Source organism: Camelus bactrianus, chromosome 13, assembly GCF_048773025.1.
Source record: "Camelus bactrianus isolate YW-2024 breed Bactrian camel chromosome 13, ASM4877302v1, whole genome shotgun sequence".
Taxonomy (NCBI): Eukaryota; Metazoa; Chordata; class Mammalia; order Artiodactyla; family Camelidae; genus Camelus; species Camelus bactrianus.
This window is the reverse complement of record NC_133551.1, coordinates 69280918-69303007: the sequence shown is the minus strand read 5'-3', so window position 1 is coordinate 69303007 and position 22090 is coordinate 69280918. Positions and strand designations below refer to the sequence as shown.

The 22090-nt window shown below is 48.9% G+C and overlaps 1 protein-coding gene and 1 non-coding gene across 8 annotated transcripts in view; one reads left to right on the top strand and one right to left on the bottom strand.

The window, feature by feature from the left end:
• Nucleotides 1-22090, top strand: part of FHAD1 (forkhead associated phosphopeptide binding domain 1) — a 123579-nt gene that overhangs the window by 58282 nt on the left and 43207 nt on the right. For 6 of the 7 annotated variants that reach the window (XM_074377367.1, XM_074377369.1, XM_074377370.1 and 3 more), the window contains exons 8-16: nt 274-404; nt 2675-2764; nt 3828-3932; nt 7277-7384; nt 9909-9992; nt 10719-10871; nt 11765-11960; nt 19170-19240; nt 21183-21335. In XM_074377367.1, the coding sequence (XP_074233468.1) occupies nt 274-404; nt 2675-2764; nt 3828-3932; nt 7277-7384; nt 9909-9992; nt 10719-10871; nt 11765-11960; nt 19170-19240; nt 21183-21335 (1091 nt within the window). The remainder of the gene's footprint in view (nt 1-273; nt 405-2674; nt 2765-3827; nt 3933-7276; nt 7385-9908; nt 9993-10718; nt 10872-11764; nt 11961-19169; nt 19241-21182; nt 21336-22090) is intronic. The other variant, XM_074377368.1, reaches the window with a different exon arrangement.
• TRNAV-GAC (transfer RNA valine (anticodon GAC)) lies at nt 20707-20779 on the bottom strand. Its single transcript has one exon. It is a non-coding gene; the product is annotated as a tRNA-Val (tRNA).

Below are 22090 nucleotides of genomic sequence, written 5' to 3'. Positions count from 1 at the left end.
GTGCCCACAAGCAGCCCCCAAAGTCTTCTCCTCTCACTGACACTCACTGACTCCCCCTCATTCTCACCGAAGCCTCAAACCATGTTCCGTGGACTTTGGTCTCGTCCCCATTCTTGCTTGGGGATCCTCGGAGACTCCTCAGCTCCAGGCAGGCACGGGGGCGTCCTGGACTTGGAAGGGCTTGCCAGCAAGTTGGCCAACAGCGGCGGTGAGGCCGGTAATCCTTCCTGCCTCTTTAACCTCCGTGAATCTGTTTTCTCTTTTTTTTTTCAGGGATGGTGTCATCTTTGCAAAAAGACGTGTTGGTAAAGGAAGAGCAAGTTCAACAACTGAAGCAGGAGGTGGATCAACTAAAAAGTGAGAACAAAGAGAAGGAGCACCAGCTCGAAGCCCTCAGCTCCAGAGTGAGTGTCGGGTGGGCACCGTGGCGGGGGGGGGGGGGCTGCACAAAGCAGGCACGGTGGGGTCACGTGACACCCTGGCCCCTCCTCCCTCACGCGGTGGTGAGATGAGACCAGCGCCCAGGGGCACAGTGGGGATAGTGGCTGAGTGGGCCAACACGTGCACTGCCCAGCCTGGGAAGACTGAAAGCTGGGGGCCGGCTTCTTTGCAGCTTTTCAAAGCACAGCATGGACGTGGCTCAGAATAAACATAATGTGTGTTCAGATCTAGCCAACACTTTCTGACCCCTATTGTAAGTTAGTCTGCTTAATCCCGGCAACAAACACACCCACTAGCATGTATTACCATTGTAAAGCTTAATACTGAACAGAATAGGGTCTCTCTGGGAGCAAGAGCAACCACTGGTTTTCATAGTTGCCTCCAAAGCAGAATGTTTGAAGGTCCAGATGCAAACACACGGATTCTCGTTTTTTCCTTAGACTTCAGTGTGTAGAATTCCTCTATGTTAAAGGAGCCTGGTAGGCAAGTGAAGAGCTTTTTACATGTAAGTCTATTTGCAAATCTTGCCTTGAGAATCCTAGTTCTATAGGATACGATCTCAGTATTTGTATGATTGTATGATTTGTCTATTTCTGTGAGTCAAGGTTAAACCTAAGACTTTCATCTCCGGTGGCAACTGAGAGATTCACAGCGGCTGCCTGCTGGGTTAGCTAGGTCTGCATGCGTGCAGGGGTTGGGAACAGATCTTGAGATTCCAAGGAAAAGGCAGAATAAGTAACAGCTGGTGCTTAGTACCATCCCCAGTTTGGAGCTGGTGAAAGGCAGAGTGTGAGCTTCGGCGTCTGACAGACCAGGGTTCAATCTCAGAGCTCTCTTTCACTGTAACTTATTTGGCCTCCATTTCCCCATCTGTGAAATGGGAATGACAAAATCGTTCTCTGAGAAGTGGGAGGCTGGTTTTAATTGTGCTTCTCTGCCTCTGGTCAGCTGCCTGGCCAAGCCCTCTGCCTTCGTTTCTCCCGAGCAGTGCCTTCCTAGGCACCCGTGATCTCTGTTTTATGTGGGAGGGGTGTGTGTGTGTGTGTGTGTGTGTGTGTGTGTGTGTGTGTTGGGGCTGGGGGGGCGGGGGGGGTTGTAGAGCTGGTGCTAAGTGAAAGGACAATGGAAAGATGGCACCTGCTCAGCTCTTCTACTTCCTGAAGTGCATGTGGATGATTTTTGTCCCTGCTTCCCCTTCTTCGTGGACCTTGGAATGAGGGTCCTTCTCTGGCCGATGCTGGCCGTTAGCACGTGGGCTCCTCACCACCAAGGGTGATGCTCTTGTGAACATTTGGGTTACCTGTCTTTCTTTTAATGATGTCTGTCATGCATGTTAATCTTAGAAAAATAAGTAGATGGTGTTGAAAATAAAATTAAAAAGAGAAGCAAACACTACCTTGAGAAATCAGCGGTAACATTTTCATGTATGTTCTTCCAGTCTTGTTTCAATATATTACTGAGAAATCAATCAATTAACGAATTACTTTACAGCGAATTTACACTATGCAGTTTAAAATTTTTTAAATACTTTTTATTTTCTAGTGCTAATAAATCCATGCTCTTTCCATTGGTCTTAAAAACTACGTGCTCATCTCCTGAGTGTTCACCATGTTATAATGTGGTCTCCTGTTGCTGGACTCTTGGGCTGTCTCTTTTTTTTTTTTTCCCACTGTTGCTGACAATTCTGTGAAGTACGTCCTTGAATCTATAGATTTGCTGATTTCTCCACTCGTTGTTCTGAGGGTACATTCCTAAAGTGGGAATTTCTGGGTCCAAAGAAGGTACATCCTTACGCTCGTAAAGCCCCTTGCCAAACTGCCCTCGGGAAAGGTGGCTCCGTTTACCCCTCCGCGACGGAGCAGTTGTGTCTTTGAGACGCACTTCTTACCCAAGTACTAAGAGCCACCGGAGCTCACTGGGGATGCCCTGCCCTTGCTGGTCACAGAGAAGAGACACCCCATGTCCTTCACCCTAAGTACCCAGACTCTACAAAGCTGGATGTTCCCTGTGCTACAGATTGCTGGCTTTCTAAGAATAAATTTAAGACAGTTTATTCCTCAGAACTCACAAGAGGGGTGAACTAGGAACTGCTGGGGGATCCCGGGCTCCCATCACACGAACGGTCTTGCTGCTCGGAGTTTGGGGTGTTACTGGATTAAATAGCAGGAAACACTCGGGAGCAAACATGAGGACTTGGGACCCCCAGACAAACCCACGTGGCTTTTCTCCCCAGTGCTCAGTGCTGAAGGAAGAGTTAAAAAAAGAAGATACTCGGAAGGAGCAGCGGGAAACCCAAGAGAAAGAGTTAAAACTCTACAAAAGCGTGAGTTGATCCTCCTCATCGCTGGGTGTCCACAGGAAGGCTAGACTTTGACCTCCAGAGGGGTTTTTTGGGGGGAGGGGGTTTCCTTGGCCCGTTAGCACAAGCCCGGGGGCTTTGTGGGTGCTTATTGTTTGTTAACATAGTCTCGTAACTCTGATTTGCTAGCCTCATGGAGGAAATGGGTGAAAAGACCATGGGGAACTCGTGCTCCCAGGATTCTCTGGGCAGTGGGCTCTTGGCCCCTCAGAGGGCTCCCCCTGGGGCTGGGCTGGGATTCGGATGAGGACAGGGATGGGAGGTGGCCAGCTGGCCACCTCATGCCTCTAGTAACTCACCGTGGTCCCTACTCCTGGACCAGTGATGCCCAAATGTTTATGTTCCACTGTCACACGTTTTATCACAGCCGTGGCCACTGTTATGGACACAAAATTATTCCTTAAGTATTTGTACTTAAATGCATTTGATTTTACACCCATTCATAAAAACAAAATAAAAAGCAAAAGTATCATCTGCCTGGTCTGGAAGATGAAAACAAAAAGGAATGCAGTGAAAAGGTGGCCACTACGTGTAAGTGGTCACGACCGGTGCCAGCCGAATGCTCCTGCAGCCCAGGCGCACGTGGTCCGTGCGCTGCGAGGGACAGCGCCTCAGGCACCAGGGGACGTGCTCTGCTCTGTCAAGAGCACTGCTCTTCTCTGCCTCAAACGGGGACGAGAAGGAAAGTTTCATCGTTCTCTGCTCCAAACCATGCCCCTTGTCTGTTCCAAACAGTCCTATTTAGAACAAGCTCAAAAAGACACCCTGAGGAAAGAGATGATGGCTATCTTGTTCCATTTCATGCAGGATCCGTGCTGATCTTCAAAAGAAACTCTTCATTTCCTTCACCCAGCACATTCAGCGTGTCAGTTGGAGGGGGAAAAAAGTCTACTTTGCCTTAAAGATGTAGTCTTTTTCCCCCAAGGGAAAGAACTAAGCTAATAGCTGACTAGATTCCTGCCTTAACGAGCCAGATGAAGTGAGTTGTTATGAAGTTGACTCTTCCCTGTGGTTGGAACTCTTTCAGCAAATCCACGACATGGAGAAAGAAATGAGGAAGCTCAGGGAGGAGCTGAAGAGGAGCAGCGCTGAGCAGAGCCTGACCTCTAAGACGCTGCGGGAAAAGAGCAAGGTACGGGCCGAGCACCCCACGCGCGCCACCCCCGTTCACCTCCACCGCGGCCCAGTGCGGTCTGTCCTGGTATTCACCCCACTTCACAGCTGGGAAACTCGAGGCTCACAGAGGTGAAGGCCGTTACCCACAGTCACTCAGGCAAAGTTGTTGTGACCAGAACCTGAATCCAGGTCTGCCTGACTTCAAAGCTCCCGCGTGTGGCCCCTGCCCTAGACTGCCTTCAAGTCTTAATTGTGAAATTCTCCAGAAAAGAACTGATCCATTCCATCAAGTTTGCCAGTGATGGTTGTCCAAACTTAAATGAACATTCTTACTGATGGTTTTTTGTTTGGTCTCTGTGTTCGTTGAGAGAGGAATGTTTTTAAAACTCTCCTCGTGATTATAGATTTATGTATTTCTTCTTTTAATACTGACGATTTTTGCTCTCTGTATTTTGAGGTTGTATTACTAGGTGCATATAAATTTAGAATTCTAATACTTCTGGTAGAACAAAACTTTTGATCATCATAAAATGTCCCTTGTCATCTCTAGTAGCATCTTTCCCTTCAAGTCTACTTTGCCATTAATATAGCTCCATCGCTGGCTTTCTGTTGGTTAGAGTTTTCATAGCATATCTTTTTCATAATTTCTCTGTCAATTTTTGTTTTAAGTTTTACACATATGTCTTCCAAATAGCGTATCATTTTTATAAAATCCAGTTTGACAATCTTTGCCTTTTAGTCCATTTATATAATGTAATAACTCATATTTGGGGGGTTAAATTTACCTTCTTGCTCAGTGCCAGATGTACCATCTCTGCTATATTTCTTTTTCCCTCCTTTCTTGTCTCCTTTTATTTGATGGTTTTCTGTCATTCCTTTTTCCCTCTCTGTTATTTTGGAAATGTTTCCCTTTTTTTCCCCTCTATTCTTTTAGTAATAGTAAGACAACAGCATTCATCCTCAACTAACCAAAATCCCACATTAATGAAAACTTTCGCTCTCCTACTGTTATCTTAATGGTCACCTTAAAGGCTACCGTGTGCGTTCTTAACTTACCAAGATGCAATGTTAGTAAGTCACAATGCTCTTCTCCTTGACAATGCAGTGACTCTAGAACACTTGAAAACCACTTACCCACTGTAAGCCACTGTTGTCATTTTCTAAACTACTCTGTGTAGTTAAAGCCCCAAAATATATCATTAGTATTTTTATATAGTCACTATCATGTTCACAAATTACCCTTTCTGTTGCTTGTCTTTTCTGCACCTCTGATCATCCACCTGGGTTCATGTTTCTTGTGCCTTCAGCGTTTTCCTTCACTGTGGCTCTGCTAACGACAGATTCTCAGTTTGGTGCGTGCGTGTCTATCTGCCTAAAAATGTATATTTAACCTTCGTGCTTAAAACACAATCTGACTGTGTATTGAATTCTACAATGGGAATTCTTTTCTTTTGACACGTGAGAGGCAGCGTCCGGTGTGCCACTGCCGTCTCTTGGCTCCTGTTACTTCTGTTTAGAAGTCATCTGTAAGCCTAACCGTTGCACCTTTGTGTGATCTGTCTTTTTCTCTGGCGGCTGTTAAGATTTTCTTTTCCCTTGATTTCCAGCAGTTTTGTTACGACTCATTCAGGTGCAGATTCATTTTTATTTACCTTGTTCAGAGTTCATAGGGGCTTCCTGAATCCCTAGCTTGGGGCTTTGCATGAGTCCTGGCCCTCAGGCTCTGTGCCACATGGGCAGCTGGGAGCTACTGAGGCTTCTGAACAGGGGACTGACGTGATTAGATCTGTGCCTGATCATAATGGTGAAAATGGTAGCTCCAATGTCTCATGCTCTAGGCATTATGCCGAACATTTCATCTCTTTTCATCCTCACAACAGCACTGTGATCCAGAAATCATCCTCTCCACTCTGCAGGTGAGAGAGTCAAGGCTGCTAGTTACTAGCAAGGTAACGAGCCCAGTCGCACAGTCAGTTTTGTCTGACTCCGGGTTTGTCTGCCTCCAATCCACTGTGGCATAGCCGAGAGCCACGTGCTACTGTTTACACGGAAGTTAATCAAAATTAAATACAATTTGAAATCCAATTCCATGGTTGCACCAGCTACGTTTCAAGTGCTTGACAGCCAGACGTGGCTGGTGGCTGCCGTGTTAGACAACACAGGCCTGGAGCAGCTGCACCATTGCTGAAAGTTCTTTCCGAGTCTTGGGGGTGGGAGTTGGGGCTGTTGATGGAGACGGAGAGCACAGAGAAGGGCAGAGTCCAGAGCTGGACTTTGCTTTTGCAGCATGTGGGAAAGTCTGCTGAAATAGAAGTCAGAACATGTTGAGATCTGGGAGGGTGACACAGGGAGGAATCTAGGGCCCAGAGAGGTAAACGGCTTTTCCAAGGTAACAGCCAGGTAGAGTCTCTTCTGCTGTTCCGCACCACTCAGAAGAAAGCTCTGAAGAGCTTCTCTGGGTCTTTTTTTTACACCTGTGTGATCTGCCTCGTCAGCTCCCTAATAAGCAGCATGTGAAGTCGTTTCAGCACAAAGTCCTTTCACCTATTTATGAGAGTTTGCCTCATTTCCTGGTAGCCACAGAGCCCTGCGCTCAGCAGGTGCTTCCATGAATGGAGCAGCTGCAATGCCTATGATGGCCAGCAGAAGGTAGCATCGAGCACCCCCAGGCTCCCTTCATGTTGACTATTAACCAAGCAAGGGGGAGGAAATCCACAAGCTTCTCCTCTTGAAATGCCTACTTGTACGGGCTGGGATTCTTAGTAGACATTGCTTAGCAAGCCTCCAGAGAGGTTTGCACTGGTGAGCGTGCTAAAAGTGGTGACAACAATTAGTTGTGATAGTAAACTGAATAATAGCATTTACCAAGTACCCGTCCTGGGCCAGTTATTAATGGTATTAGAATGAGGCTGCATGGTGAGCATTCCTGTCCACCTTTAATAGGTTACAATACTTAAGCACTATTGCAAACATGCTGAAAAGCCCCATGATCACTCTCTAAGTCAGCACAAGTACCGTCATCCCCATTTGGCAGATGAGGACACGGAGTCACAGAGCAGTGAAATAACTTTCTCAGGCTCATACGGCTTGTTGGGGACGGAGCTGGGGTTGGAGTCTGTGGTAGGACAAACACAGTTGAGCCCAGGGTGTGGAGCTTAGCCCTGTCCTCCCCCCCCCCAAGGGGACAATGCCCTGTGAGTCTGCCTCCACCCTGTGCCCGCCTGTGACCCCGGCCCCTGCGCTGCAGCTGTCCCTACCCCTCTGGGACTCTCCCACTGCCATTAGCCCCCCCAGAAGAGTTTCCCCTGAGGGCATCACGATCACATTAGCAGCAAGCACTTGCTTTCATCATCCTTTCAGGTTGAAGAGAAGCTTCAGGAGGATTCCAGGAGGAAATTGCTTCAGCTGCAAGAAATGGGGAACAGAGAGAACCTCATTAAAGTCAATTTGGAAAGGGCAGTAGGTCAGGTAGGCGCACTTCAGAGCCCCTCGTCGGCCCACGCTCTCCCTGGATTGCCTTAGCGTGCCAGGCGGCCGGTGGGGATGAATGAGGAGGAAGGCGGCCGGGTTTAATTCACCCATTTATCTCCAGGGTGGAGACTTTGTGCGGTTTCTGCATCCCAGTGGACATCACTAAAGAGGCTTTTCCTGCTGGGAGGGTCTACCATCTCCCGAGACCCTGACCAAGCAACCAACCCCAGCTCAAGGCCCACCCCGATGAGCCAGCTGTGTGGTCCCTCTCTGGAAGGGTTTGAGCCTCTGGACCCCAGTGGTGTTTCTAGTACTTTCCCCCGTCACATTTTGTTGTCCTGACATTTACCACAATCTTTCTCCCTCTGGTCCCCCAACAGATGCTGCAGTCAGTGTCCACAGGGAAATGCCACTTTCCTTAATAAAGTGAAACCCAGAAGGTCAAAGCTCATGCTGGATGGAGACTCCCTGGGCAGGGTGGGGAGCAGGCTCCGAGCCCACTGGTCCAGGGGTGCCGTTCCCCAGGGCTCTGACCCAAGATGGCCCAGGGGCCCTTCCTCTTACACAAGGCACAGACCTGAGGGCCAGAATATGCAAATGGGACTTCACCAAAGGCTAAGGGATAGCAAATGAGAAGCCAAGATGGGGCTCTGACCCTCCAGACTTCTCCCCAGGGCGTCCTCTTCTGGCTACCGTGGCCAGGGCGTCCCGGAACATTCTAGATGTATGTGTGTTTGTGCTTTTCCTTTCCTGGCAAGGCGAGTCTACCTCGTCACTCGGTGGATTCTCAGAAGGGCCCGTAAACCACCAAAGCAAAGTTAAGAACCACAGCCCTTAAAGGAGCCCTCCATCCCACCGCACCCAGTTCCCAAAGCCCTTCCATGTGGTAGCGTCCAAGCCGGAAGCAGCAGTGTGACTGGGCTTCGTCCCACAAGCTGAATAAAGATGCTGAAACTTGGGCATATTTTAAAGCCCCTTCGACAAATGTCCACCACCGTCACCCCCGGTGTCATTCCCCCTAGAGGGTGTCAACCCTTCGGAAGGCGGAGAGCCCGCCAGTCCCGGCCCCTCCTTGTGCACCTGGGCTACCCCTCCCCTCGCCTGCACGCTGCACCCCAGCACACACCCGATTTGAGGGTATCATCTGTGCCACTTGCCCAAGTGCCGAGGGCCTGGGAGGGGCTCTGGCCACAGGTCATCCGGGAAGACCCTCCGAGACACTGAGATTCCCTCCAGGTCTAGACTCAAGAGAGAAAGGATCAGGTCTCTCTGTGCTGCCCAGGCCTTCCCTCTCCACCCCCTCATCTGCACAGCCCTCTCCCTGTCTGAGGTCCTGCCCTTCCCCCGGCAAGTGATTTGGGACAGAGCCCATGGTCCAGGAGGACCTGTCCCTCCACACTTGAGCAGCCCCGTAGCGCGCCTCTGGTGGTACCAGGGGACCATCGCCCACAGGGCCCTCTCTGCATAACCTCTCCCTTGAGCGAGCTAGGACCCTCCCCTTGGCCATGAAACCAGCGAATTGCCCGGAATCCCTCGAGTCCCCTTGCTTGGCTTCCGGCAGGCGGACTGCAGAGGCGTCCGTAGGGGAGCCGCAATTCCATCACTTGTTTTCCCAGAACTCCCTGGCATGCAGCAAACTCTGGTGTCTTGGGACCTGTTGACTTTCCAATTGATTCAGTGGCTGTTATAGTGCTTTCCGGGCTCTGTTTTAGAGTTTTCCGTGACCACGTTTTGCCATTGAACCAAGGACCCAGGCCAAGAGCCATCATGTTGGGCAACTTCCAGGGCAAGTTGGGCTTCCTTGCCTCTCATGCCTCATGAACCTGAGATACCTTGAACTTGTAATTTGAGAAGCCCTGATTTAATTTAACTGCACTATTTTATCAACTGTAATCTGAAAATACCACCACCAGAGAAGCACTCAATAAAAACCGGCTGAACTACAGTGGAGGACTTTGAGCAGCTGACTGAGATGTTTCTGGAACCAAGCAGCTGATGAATTTTTATCGAATGCGCCGGGAGCCCAGAGATGAACACAGCAGGCATAGTCTTCAGGACGCAAAGTCTCAGGCACAAAATGGCACCAGCAGCTCCTCCTTCTCTCCCCGGGCACCCTTGCTGATTGCACAGTTTACCTGCGCTGACAGCCCCAATATTTATTTCCCAGTCTGGTTCCAACTTAGCAATTATGGAAGAGTGCTCCCGGCCCTGGACTTCCCACTGGATAATTGGCAGCAAGTGGCTCTTCTGAGGGCCTGAGACATGTGTGCACTGACCATGTGCGTTGGCTGGGTCAGGCGGGAATGCCTGAAAAGTCATTAAGACCTGCCATCCCCTTCTCTTGCGTGGGCACTGCCCCTTCTTTGGAGAAGTGAAGGTTTTAATAGCTGGTAATGACCAAGAAAATCATGCAAATCCTTCTAACAGATTTCTCCCAGACCCAGCGATGATGGTTCCTCCCCCAGCCTTGCGGCTGCAGCTGCCCCTCCAACTCATCACCCTCCCTTTGTTTGCCCCACAGCTGGAGCATTTCAGGAGTCAAGTCATCAAGGCCACCTATGGACGAGTGAAACCGTTCCAGGACAAACCCGTCTCAGATCAACAGGTTCGTCTCTTTTTCCTGCTTTCTTCTTCGGGGACCCGGGACTCCAGACACTGGAAGCATATGTTTCTGTTTTTTGTTAGTGGCACATATTTTTCACTCTGTTGCTACACCATAAAGATTTGTTTTGCTTTTCTGGGATTTCCTGGCTTTGAAATTAAAAGCCAGTTAAACTCCCTGGAAGTGTTTCTGTGAAAATCCAAATTAAACCACCCAGACCCGTTTCTGGTCGCCAGACCCGCGTGTTTTAACCTTCATTTGCGCTGCGAGGAAAGGGGCGGCCCCACCATAGACGAGGCGTCCTCCCTCGCTCCTTCTGAGGAGGGAAGATGGCAGCAGTGAGGAGGGGCCCTGGCTGTGGTGACTGTCCTGGTACCCTTCGCATTATCCTTTCAGCCCCGTGGGTCAGCACGTGGGCCATTCTCGGAGAAGCTGACCTTCTCTTTCCGAGACCCCAGCATCAGGCTCAAGCTCATGAATTGCTCCCAGAATGCAGAAGGATCTAGAACAAACTCGTGGCAACATGACAAAAATCATCTCCAATCCTGGGAAACATGCCCCGGTGACGGAGCCGAGACCCCCTCCAGAGCTGTCACCGAAGCATGTCGGGACCTCCCTCCTCCCCGCAGAGACGGGAGCTGGAGCTGATGCCCCCCCCAGGTCCCCTCCCCGCAGAGCTGCCCAGGATTTTAAATCGTGGTTGTTTTTTTCCCTCCTTTCTCTCACCAGTTAATAGAGAAGATCACCCAGGTCACTGAGGACAACATCAACTTTCAGCAGAAAAAGTGGAGCCTGCAGAAGGAGACTCAGCTCAGCAACTCCCAACAGGGGGAGATCGCCGAGAGCATCGAGAAGCTGAAGACGTGCTTAGCCAGCTGCCAGGTGCCCCTTCTCCGCTCTTCACTAATGTCCCCTTTGTGTGTCGTCTTTGTGCTCCCTGTTTGGGAAATCATCCAGCCTTCGTGGAGCAGGTTGGGAAGTCAGACTCTGCTTTTCTGTCCATCTTTTCTCTTGCTGGAGAAATTTGTTTGAGATCAGAAAACAAAGGACCTCCAAAAATGCCTCCCAGGTGAACGTGGTGTGGCCGATGAAAAGCTGCCCTGGACGCTCCAAAGACTGCCTTTGGGAGGCCCCGGAGTGCCCCACCCCCCAGCCCTGGGAAGGAGCGGGAGAAAAATAGCCCCATGTTATTTCCAGAAAAACCAAAGAAACATCCTGCCCTTTATTTGCATTTTTTTCTGTTATGTTCCAACAATGGAAAGGCTGTTCTTGCCCCTATTGCCTTGGACTCTGGAGAAGACAGAACCGGGGGGGGCCGGCTGAACCCCCACGGCCCCCATGCAGGGATGCAGCCTATCAGGGCAGACAGCTGCTTCTGCTTTCTCCGGAAATTAGCAGCTGCTATTTGGGGAGTCTGTGCACACGGTCACTCGTCAGCACTCTTTCTGATCAGGAAACCGCACTTTCTGACCAGCCTGTGTGTTGATCTCAGCAGGAATTTTGTAGCCAAATTTGGTTCTTGTTTCAGCCAAATTGTCATGGGCAGTTTGTCTTCGGGATCATCCAAAGTCCAAATTAGAGTGCAAACGCGATAAAAGCTGCCCCCTTCCCCCTCCCCACCCCACCAAAAAAACCATAATTAGAACTGGGCCGTCCCAGGGCGGCAGACACATGGCCCTGCTGGCTTCACCAAGAGGTCCAGAACATCGCTCCTGGTGGGGCACCTGCGTCAGGTGCTATTTCTGGCGACCCCTCACGACCGCATCTCTTTCCAGGCTTGCATGAAGACGTCTTGCTGCAGCGACGACCTGAAGAAGGAGGTGGACCTCCTTCAGCACCTGCAGGTGAGCCCCCCTGTTTCGGGGCTCCAGAAGGTGGCGCTGGACACCCTGCGCCTGTCGCTGTCCTGGCTGGAGGAAACAGAGCGTCTCCTCCGGGACGTGGGGATCCAGCTCTCCGGCTCCGACAAAGGTTACTGGCACTTTTTTTTCTCACATAGTCGCGTGCCTAAAATGTCGCGTTGACGCTGATGGTTGTGGGACATCTGTCGAGGAAGGCTTCTTAGGTAGGTGGCCAAGTGCTCCTTTCTCCAGACTTGGCTTCACCACTCGAGAAGGGATTTTCCCTTGAAGAAAGGACACGAGGGAGGTGCGAGGGCTGAAGAAACGTGAGACATGACAGAGGCAAAAGGAAAACCAAAACTGTGCTGAATCTCATCTCTCAGAAGTGGCTGTTTATTTATTTAGTAGGCGCTTTTTTTTTTAAGAGCAGTTTTAGGTTCACAGCAAAACTGAGAGAGTTCCCAGGCACACCGTGCCCCCACTCTGGCTCAGCCTCCCCCACGGGCAGCACCAGCATCTGTGTGGTACGGTGGGCACGTCATAGTCACCCAAGGCCCCTCGTTTACATCACGGTTCGCCCTTGGTGTTGAACACTTTGTGGGTTTGGACAAGTGCGCGATGACATGTATCCATCATAATATCCTACAGAACAGTTTCACTGCCCTAAAAATCCTCTCTGCTCCATCCCCCCACCCTCTGACACCCAGCCCCTGGCAACCACAGATCTTTTTACTGTCGCCATAGTTTTTGCCTTTTTCAGAATATCACATAGTCGGCATCATACAACTTCTCAGATTAGTTCTTTCACATAGGAATATGCATTTAAGTTCCCTCCAAGTCTTTTCATGACTTGATAGCTCATTTTTTAGTACTGAATAATATTCCATCTTCCACTTACTCCTGAAGGACACCTTGGTTGCTTCCAAGTTTTGGTGACTGTGAGTAGAGCTGCCATAAACATCCACGTGCAGCTTTGTGTGTGGACATGTTTTCAGCTGCTGTGAGTAAATAAACAGGGTGCAGTTGCTGGATCATGTGGTTAGAGTATGTTTAATTTTCAAGAAAACCACCAAAATCTCTTCCAAACTGGCTTGCATTTTGTGTTCCCACCGACAACGAATGAAAGTTCCTGTTGCTTCACATCCTCGCCAGCATTTGATATCACTAAGGTCATATTTTGTGTCTAACTTCCGAGGCATTTCCCCATGGAAATAGCTGTGTGATGCTTGGCAAGTTACTTCCCCCTCTCTGTGCCTCAGTTCTCTTACCCGTAAAAAGGGGATAAGAAGGCGTTCCCCACCCTTTAGGATTGTTGTGAGGACTAAAATGCTTTGATATATGTGAAGTTCCTGGCATAAAATAGGCATTACCTAGGTATATTTATTGATTTTTTTCATTTTGCAAGAGAATAGTTTCATATTATACCCAGTTTTCTTCAGTTTTGCCCCTAATGGTACATCAGGAAGACCCTTCCATGACAGTACACACAGACCTACGTCATCGTTGTCACTGATGGCAAGGAGTCCCGTGGTGTAGGGTGTGCCGTGACCCATCTAGTCAACCCGCCACCGTGGGCATCTAAGTTGTCTCCAGGTTTTCACACTTATGATGATGCTGAAATAAACATTATTCACGTATGCCTATTCACCCCATCTCTATCCTAGATGTGGAGGATGTGAACCACTTTCATTCAGCAGAGATTTATTGCGTGCCTACTGGGTACTAAGCACCGTGCAGGGTGGAGACACAGTGGGGTCAGAGACAGGTAGAATCCAGGTCATGAGGTGCACGAGTGTTGGCTGTACAATTCCTCCCACTTTATGTTTGAAATTTTTCATAATAAAATCTTGGGAGGAAACAGGCACTATCCCTGCCGGCCTCAGGAGGGATAGGGTGGCCATTAACTGAAAAATCACTCGCACGTAAAGCTTTGATGGGGACGAGTGCTTTGAAGGGGAAGTGCAGGGTTCTGGTCAGGGAGGGCAGGGTGTCTGCAGAATGCATAGGAGTTATTTGCCGAAGGGGGAGCATTCTGGGCGAAGGGAGCATTGCAGTGGGATGGGGAGCATGGAGAACATAAGGGGATAAAGGAAATGGAGGCAGAGGTGGGCGGGGCAGGAGCGGGAGGGAGGCCTGCAGGCGCTGTACCATGGGCAGTGGTTGGGGGTGCAGAAGGCTGGCAAGACCCTGGTAAGAAGCTCTGCTTTAACCTAAGAGCAGCGAGAATCCCATGAAAGGCTTTAAGTGAGGAGCTGATGGAACAGGCTTGCACTGGGAGACGATGGAAGGTGGCTGGCACGGGACACTGGGAGAGCAGCTGGGAGGCTGTCACAAGAGATGGTGGTGGCCCTCGCTAAGGCAGAGGAGAGGATGGAGAAAGAGAGAAAATTCCAGGGGCAGGTAAGAAGAGAATCAGCAGGCCTCAGCGGTGGAATCAGATACAGTGAGAAGGGAAGGGACAGAGAGAAAGACGGCTACAGGTCTCCAGGTTTCCAGCTTGTGTAAGTCAGATGTGGTTCCTTCACTAAAATCCAGACTAAGGGACGCTGTGTGAGGACCAGATCTGAGGAGGAAGACGCGTGTGAGGGTGCCAGGGACGCAGCTGTCACCCTGCAGGTCTAGCCTGGAAATAGCTATTAGTGACGTGGCCCCCGAACCCAGAAGAATACGCCACGTGGTGGGTATTTACTAAATAGCCGTGGAATGGACGGACAAATGGATGGATGCATAGACGATGATTGAAGCCATGGGTATGGATGGTATCACTGAGAAAGAATGTCCTGAGTGAGAAGGGAGAGCCCAGGGCCCCACCTAGGGACTGCCAACACTTTGAAGGTTATTGATACTTCTTGCCAAATCGCCCTTCAGAGAGGCTGCGTGAATTTGACGTTCTTCCAACAATGAATGAGAATAGAAGAGTGATTATTATTAATACAACTCAGCAACAAAAAAACAAGCAACTCAATCAAAAAATGGACAACAGACCTAAACAGACATTTTTCCAGAGAAGAGATACAGATGGCCAACAGGCATGTGAAAAGATGCTCAAAATTGCTAATTATCCGAGAAAAGCAAATCAAAACTACAATGAGGTATCACTTCACATCAGTCAGAATGGCCATCATCAAAAAGAACACAAATAACAAATGCTGGAGATGGTGTGGAGAAAAGGGAACCCTCCCCCACTGTCAGTGGGAATGTAAATTGGTGCAGCCACTACGGAGGACAGTATGATGATTTCTCGCAAAACTAAAAATAGAACTACCATATCGTCCAGCAATCCCATTCTTGGATATTTATCAGGAAAAAAAAAAAGAAAGAAAACACTAATTCAAAAAGATCCATGCACCCCAATGCTCATAGCAGCATTATTTACAACAGCCAAGAGACGGAAACAACCTAAGTGCCCATCAACAGATGACTGGGTGAAGAAGATGTGGTACACATACATATACACACAATGGAATATGACTCAGCCATAAAAAAGAAGGAAATTTTGCCATTTGCAACAACATGGATGGACTTGGAGGGTATTATGCTAAGTGAAATACATCAGACAGAAAGACAAATTCTGTATGATGTTTATATGTGGAATCTAAAAAATAAAAGTAACTAGTGAATATAACAAAGAAACAGACTCACAGATACAGAGAACAAACCAGTGGTTACAAGTAAAGAGAAGCAAGCGGGGAGGGGATTAACAGGTACAAACTACTATGTGTAAAATAAATAAGCTGTGAGGCCATTGTACAGCACAGGGAACTGAGCCAATATTTTATAATAACTAGAAATGGAGTATAGCCTTTAAAACCTGTGAATCACTATGTTGTACACCTGAAACATATAATATTGTACATCAACTATACCTCAATTTAAAAAAATCTATGACCTAAAAAAAAAAAAAATCTGATTGGTGAGGGATTCGCTGTGTGGTCCAGCTGGGAAGATAGGAGACATCTGAGGAGGACCTTAAAAGTTAGTTCCCGTCTCCTCCTGCCTGGTTCCTCAGCTTCTTTTGATAAGGGAAAGAAAGAACTCCGCGTTTTTCTTTGCAAGCTCAGTCAATTGTGTCTATTTCTGCCAGACTTTGTTACCAATGAAAGGCTTCCCTGCATACATAGAAAATCACTTTTTCTCAGATACCCAAGGTAAGCAGTATTTTTTTAGTGAAAAAAAAAAAACAAGCTGTAATACAATATGCATAGTGTTCTCCCATTTTTTTTTAAGTCAGTATCTGACCAAAGGAAAGATCTGGAGGAAAAGACAGAAAGTGTTGAGAGCATTGTCCGAGCATGGTGGGACTACATGGGTCTTGACTTTCACTCAGCCATTCAACAGCTATTTATTGCAGGCCTACTATGTGCTGGCCACTGAGGACACAGTAGGGAGCACTGTCCACATTATAGGTTTCTGTAATATTTGGATTTGTGTAACAGGCACGTGTATCTTTTGTAACCAGAAATATAATAAAGACGTGCCTCTTCCCCCAAAGAGGGAAATCCCCTTATGATTACAGTTCATCAATGAATGGAGAAACAAGACCACACCCTTCCCCTCCCACACCCTCAGTTCCCTCTGTTCCCCAGTCGGCTTTAGATCCTACCCAGAATTTGATCCAGCCCCTCGGGCTCCTGGGTCACAGGGTTGCAGCTGAGCGGACTGCAGACCCCTCCCAATTTAGCCCCAGAAATCCATACACTCACCAGGTTCCTAGAACCCAAGCCAACGCCACCCATCTCTGCTATCTTGCGGTCTCCTAATGCACACTTCACAGAAGCCAACCCAACCCATCACTCTCGAGCCTCCAGTCTCTCTTAAAAGACAAGGACGGACCTCGGTCTGAATTCTGCTCCTACCACTGACCAGCTCTGCAGCTTAACCTGCTGGTCTTCTGTGTCTCATCTGTAAATGCAAACACGGGTTGTCTACAATGATTAGAAATAGCGTGCATGCGACCCCTGGCATGGTGCCTGGCGCACAGCACGTGCTTAATACTTAATAGCTATTATTATAGTATTTTCCTCACTCTTCCAAGCTGGAAATTCTCAGCAAGTTGCATTGTCGGAGGTCAAGGTCCCAGGCATGAGCCTGTTAAGCTCTCCTCCTTTCTCTCGCTGCACCCATCCTTTCTCCCTTCCCTCTGTCTCCCCCAGATGCAGCTCTTCCGTCCCTGCGTCTCCCCTTCCCTCTCCCTCCCAGGAGATCTTGGGCACAAGGTCCTGAATCACGACTTCCTTCTTTGACATCTCTCCCTGTTACTCCTCTCTGTCATCAGACGGGCGCTTCGAGAGGGTAGCTCCCTGGGACCACTGCTCCTTTAGCTCCTTTGTTATGGCTCGCACTCCTGTCCCACTAAGATCTCGGCATGCGTGACTTCCTGCCTTCCTCACCACCAACTTCCTACCTTGTCTTTGCCTCTTTAGCAACTGCCATGGAGCCGCCTGCACTGAAGGCCCCGCTTCCTCCCCGAGCTGTGTTCTCTCCAGCCCTCCCACCGCCCTTGGTTCTCTTTCTCAAAACCCTCTTACCTTTGATGATCACAACTGGTGTGGGGGGTGCTCCTGGCATCCAGTGGTAGAGGCCAGGGATGCTACTAAATGTCCTGCAGAGCCCAGGACAGCCCCGCAACCGAGAATGGCCCAGCCCCATGTGTCAGCAGTGCTGCCATTAAGAAACCCTGCTGGCTCCTCCTTCTCCAGTTCATTCCCAGTTGTTTTTCTGGAAAAACACCCTTCATGAAGCCAACTCACTGCTCCATCAGCAGCTGAACTCACAGTGACTCAGACCCTGGGGTCCCACAGCCATGAGCCCCAGCCCGGGCTCAGCCGTTTGCCAGCTGCGTGATGTCCAGAATCCACAGGTCTCAGAGCCCGACTGGCTCATCTGTAAAACGGGGGGATGGTTGGACGATGCGGTGCGTTGATCGCTTCCCAGAGGGCTGGACACACAGGTCACACTCATGACATTCCTAAAATGTTTAAGTCAAATTTATACTCTTTAAGCTACTCTTCTAGGCTGGCCACACATTGACTCAGCCTCCTACCCCAATTCCTCTCTACCCCTTCCCTCCCCCATCGTCCGCTCCACACCAGTTAAGCGCAGTGCTCTCCTGGAACAGGCACTGCATTTCTCCACCTCCTCTTCTGCCTTCAGCCCCCTCATTAGTTTCCTATGGCTGTTAGAATAAATTAGCACAAACTGAGTGGCCTAACACAATCCGTATTTATTCCTTCACAGCTCTGGAGGCCAAAAGTCCAAAGTCCGTTTCACTAGGCTGAAGTCAAAGGGCTGGCTCCTTCTGGAGGCTCTAGGAAAGAATCTGTTTCCCCACATTGTCCCATCTCTAGACCTTTATTCCTTGCATTCCTTGGCTGACGGCCCCCTCCTCCATCTGCAAAGCCAGCAGTGGAGCATCGTCAACACTCCTCTTCTGTCTCGTCACCTTCTCCTCTGTGTGTGGTCAGACTCCCTGTCTGCTTCTGATAAGAACCCATATGACTAGGGGGCAGGGTGTAGCTCAGTGGCAGACAGCATGCTCAGCATCCCCAGTACCTCCATTTAAAATTTGTTTTGTTTGTTTTTAAATACATACATACATACATACATACATACCTAACTCCCTCCCTCTACAAAAAAAGAGAGAGACAAAAAGATTGAAAAAAGAAAACCCCACGTGACTGTATTGGGCCCACCCAGATCATCCAGGATAAGCGCCCCATCTCAAGATCCTTAACTTCATCACATCTGCAAAGTTCCTTCTGCCCTGTAAGGTGACATTCACGGGCTCCAGGGATCAGGACCTGGATTTCTCTGGGGATCATTATTCATCCTTCCACATCTTGCATTCGGAAATGCCCTCCCCTCCAGCTTGGAATTCTGCATACCCATCAAGGCCCACACCCAGTGAATTCTCAGCCAAGAGTCACCCCTCCAGGGGAAACGAACGATCTCTCCTCCCCTGGACTCTCACCGCCCCACTCCTCCAGCAGTCAATTCCACGGGACCTGGAGTTGCTGCCTGTTTCCGATCAGGCACTCAGACCTCTTCTCTTGTACTGAACCGTAAGTCCCTTGAGGAACGGCTTCATCTCGCCCGCCCACACTCAGCCCACAGTTTCAAAGCACACTGGACATTTAGTCGATAGGAGTTCCGTTGATGATTTTTTATTGCCCCAAAACTTGGATTTGAACCCAGCAAAAGCTAATCAACTCACATTTTCTTGATGAGAGAGCAGCATGGCTCTCATTCTCCCGCCGGCAAGCTCTGTGAAGACATTACGCAGAAAGCAAAGGAGGTGAATTGCATTGATACTTACCTTCTCCTTCATTCTCGTTTTAAGGATTGTCCTTGTATCTGAAATACCTTCTGGACCATTATAAGAAAATCACAAGCCGGACCCAGGAACTTCAGGTAATCTTTTAACTTCAGAAGTTTGTTTCAGCTCCTCCTCAGCCTTTACACAGCACAGTGCATCCTAACCCTGTTTGCCCTCTGTTAGGAAGTCAGTACACATTCTGCAGAAGGTGAGATGGTGTCTCTGTTTGCACACGAAATGATTCAGACAGGGGAGATGAGCTCTCCCAGGAGGACAAGGAGGCTTGTTGTCCTGTGTCAAAAACCGTAAGAATGTAAATGCCGTCAGATCTAAAAAGTTGTGTTGATTAAATTCAGTAGAAGAAGTACGGCTTGCCCAAGTCCAGGCAGCAGACTTACCAAAAGTTACACGTCAACATTTTAGAGGCAAGATGATCCTTAGGAACTGTATCACAGTATAGCTATTGCCATATTAATACTGTGTTATACGCAACCGTGAAACTTCAGCGGCGTTCCACAACTGCTGTTCACAAGTCTGGGGTCAGCCGCTAGGTGGGTCCGCTAACCTTGGGTGGGCTTTCTCAGGTGTCTGGGCGTTGGCCGGCCTTCGGTTGGCCTGGGCTGGCCTCAGATGGAGCAGCTGTGCTGGGCTCCATGCGCCTCTCGTCCTCCAGCAACCTGGCCTGGGCATGCCGTCGCAGTAATAGTAGAGGAAACAGAAATCCGGACAAGAAAGCAGACCCAGACGTGGAGTGCTTTTCAGTCCTCTGCGTGTGTTATGTCTCCCAACATCCCACTGGCCCAAACAGGTCACATGACTGAGTTCAGTGTCAGGGGACAGGATATGGGTGGGCACTGCCAGTCACCTAGCCAAGGACATGGCTAGAGGAAGGGCGAGATATTGGGACCACCATTACAATCAACCACAAAGACCATCCAGTCCAGGGGTCCACAGACTTTTTCCATAACGGGCCAGATATTTAAGTCTTTGCAGGCCATACGGTCTCCATCACACCTCTTTGACTTGGCTGTTGTAGAGCAAAGGCAGCCATAGACTACGTGTAAATGAATGGTGTGATGGGCATGGCTCTGTTCCAATAAAACTTTATTTATAAAAATGGGCAGTGGACCAGACTTGGCCTGCAGACAATAGTTTGTCAACCCCTGACCTAGTCCATTCTCCTTATTTTACAGATACGGACATTGACGTTCTGAGGCTAGGGGACTGTTTCAGCGTCACGCAGCTAGTTGGTGGAAGAAGCAAGACAAAAGCTCAGGCCTTGTGGCCCTGGCTCACTGCTTTTTCTCTTACACTCAGCAAATAGGAACTAATCATTCTAACTACCATTTACTGAGCACCTACTATGTGCTAAGTAAGCACTGTGCTAAAAGCTTTCCATCATTATCTCATTTAATTCTTATGACTAAGAGGTAGACACTAGTACTAACCTCATTTTCTTTTTTTAAATTTTGTTTTTTTGTTTGGGGGACTTCAGTGGGGGAGGTAATTAGGTTTATTTATGTATTCATTTATTTATTTATTTAATTTTTTTTTTTTAAAACAGAGGTACTGGGAATTGAACCCAGGACCTTGAGCATGTCAAGCACACGCTCTACCACTGAGCTATACCCTCCCCCTTCAACCTCATTTTCTAAATGAAGAGGTGTCTAGAAAGAGCTAGAGCGGGGAGGGTATAGCTTAAGTAGTAGAGCACGTGCTTAGCATGCCCGAGGTCCTGGGTCCAATCCCCAGTATCGCCTCTAAAAATAAACAAACAAGTAAGCCTAATTACCCCACCCCACCCCCCCATAAAAAAGGAAAAAGAAAAAAGAACTAGAGCTGAGATTCTATCTAGAGCTGAAGCCTGAGCTCTTAACCACTGTGTTCTGTTGCTTCCCTGCTAGGTACTAGGCTAAGCATAGTTTTTCTGTGTTTCTAAGATTTTGTCAACGTTCATCGCTCCCCCGAAGGTAGTGGAAGTGACTCCTGCGTTGGTCCTGTCCCCGTCAGCTGCAGTTCCCCTTCCTCTCATTTCAGATCAGGATCAGCAGCTCTCAGGAATCTCAGCAGTCCTTGCTGCAAGAAAAGCTGCGGGAGCATCTGGCAGAGAAGGAGAGGCTGAATGAGGAAAGGCTGCAGCAAGAGGAGAAGCTGAGAGCCAGAGTCAAGTGGCTGACTGAAGAGAAGGCGGTAAGGGGATTCCTGTCCTCCTCTTTGCTCCCGACAACTAATGAAACGGCCCTTCCTGTGAGAAACCGAGGGCGCGTCCTTAGATGGAGAAACCAGCCACTCCTTGTTGGGTGCCGTGGAACAAAATTAATTAAAGAGGGTGAATGATGTTGGAGGAATTAACACGAAGCTTGAGTTCTAAAACTCAGAGTAAAATCAACTTGAACAGGCAAGGTTACTGAAACGTCTGGAAATGGTAGTCCATTTGTTTATATATTGCAGTTGATTTTATGAATCTGAATAGTTACTGCAGGTCCTGGTTTGAGACTGACAGGTGGTTCCCAAGAGTGTACAAGACCACCTTTGTGTTGTTTCAGCCTTTTGCTTTCTCTTTGTGGACATCAGGGGAAAGACATGGCCAGAATTGCTACTTACTTTTCTAGAAACCAAGCCATTTAGAGGATGCTTACAGTGGCACCTCTCAAGCTCAGACATGCTGGTGAACCACCTGGGGGTGTAATTAAAAGGCAGATTCTGACTCAGCAGCTCTGGGGCGGAGCCTGGGAGTCTGCATTTCTGACAGGCTCCCAGCTGGTGCTGACACGCACCTGTGCAGACCGCATTTTCAGCCACAAAGTCTTAGAGGAAGGATTTCCCAAAGTTGGCGGATAAGAACCATCTGGATGCTGGTTAAAAATACAGATTCCTGGGCCCCACCCTAGATCCCCTGAATCCGAATCTATGGAGAAAGCCAGGGAACTGCAGTTAATGAGCCG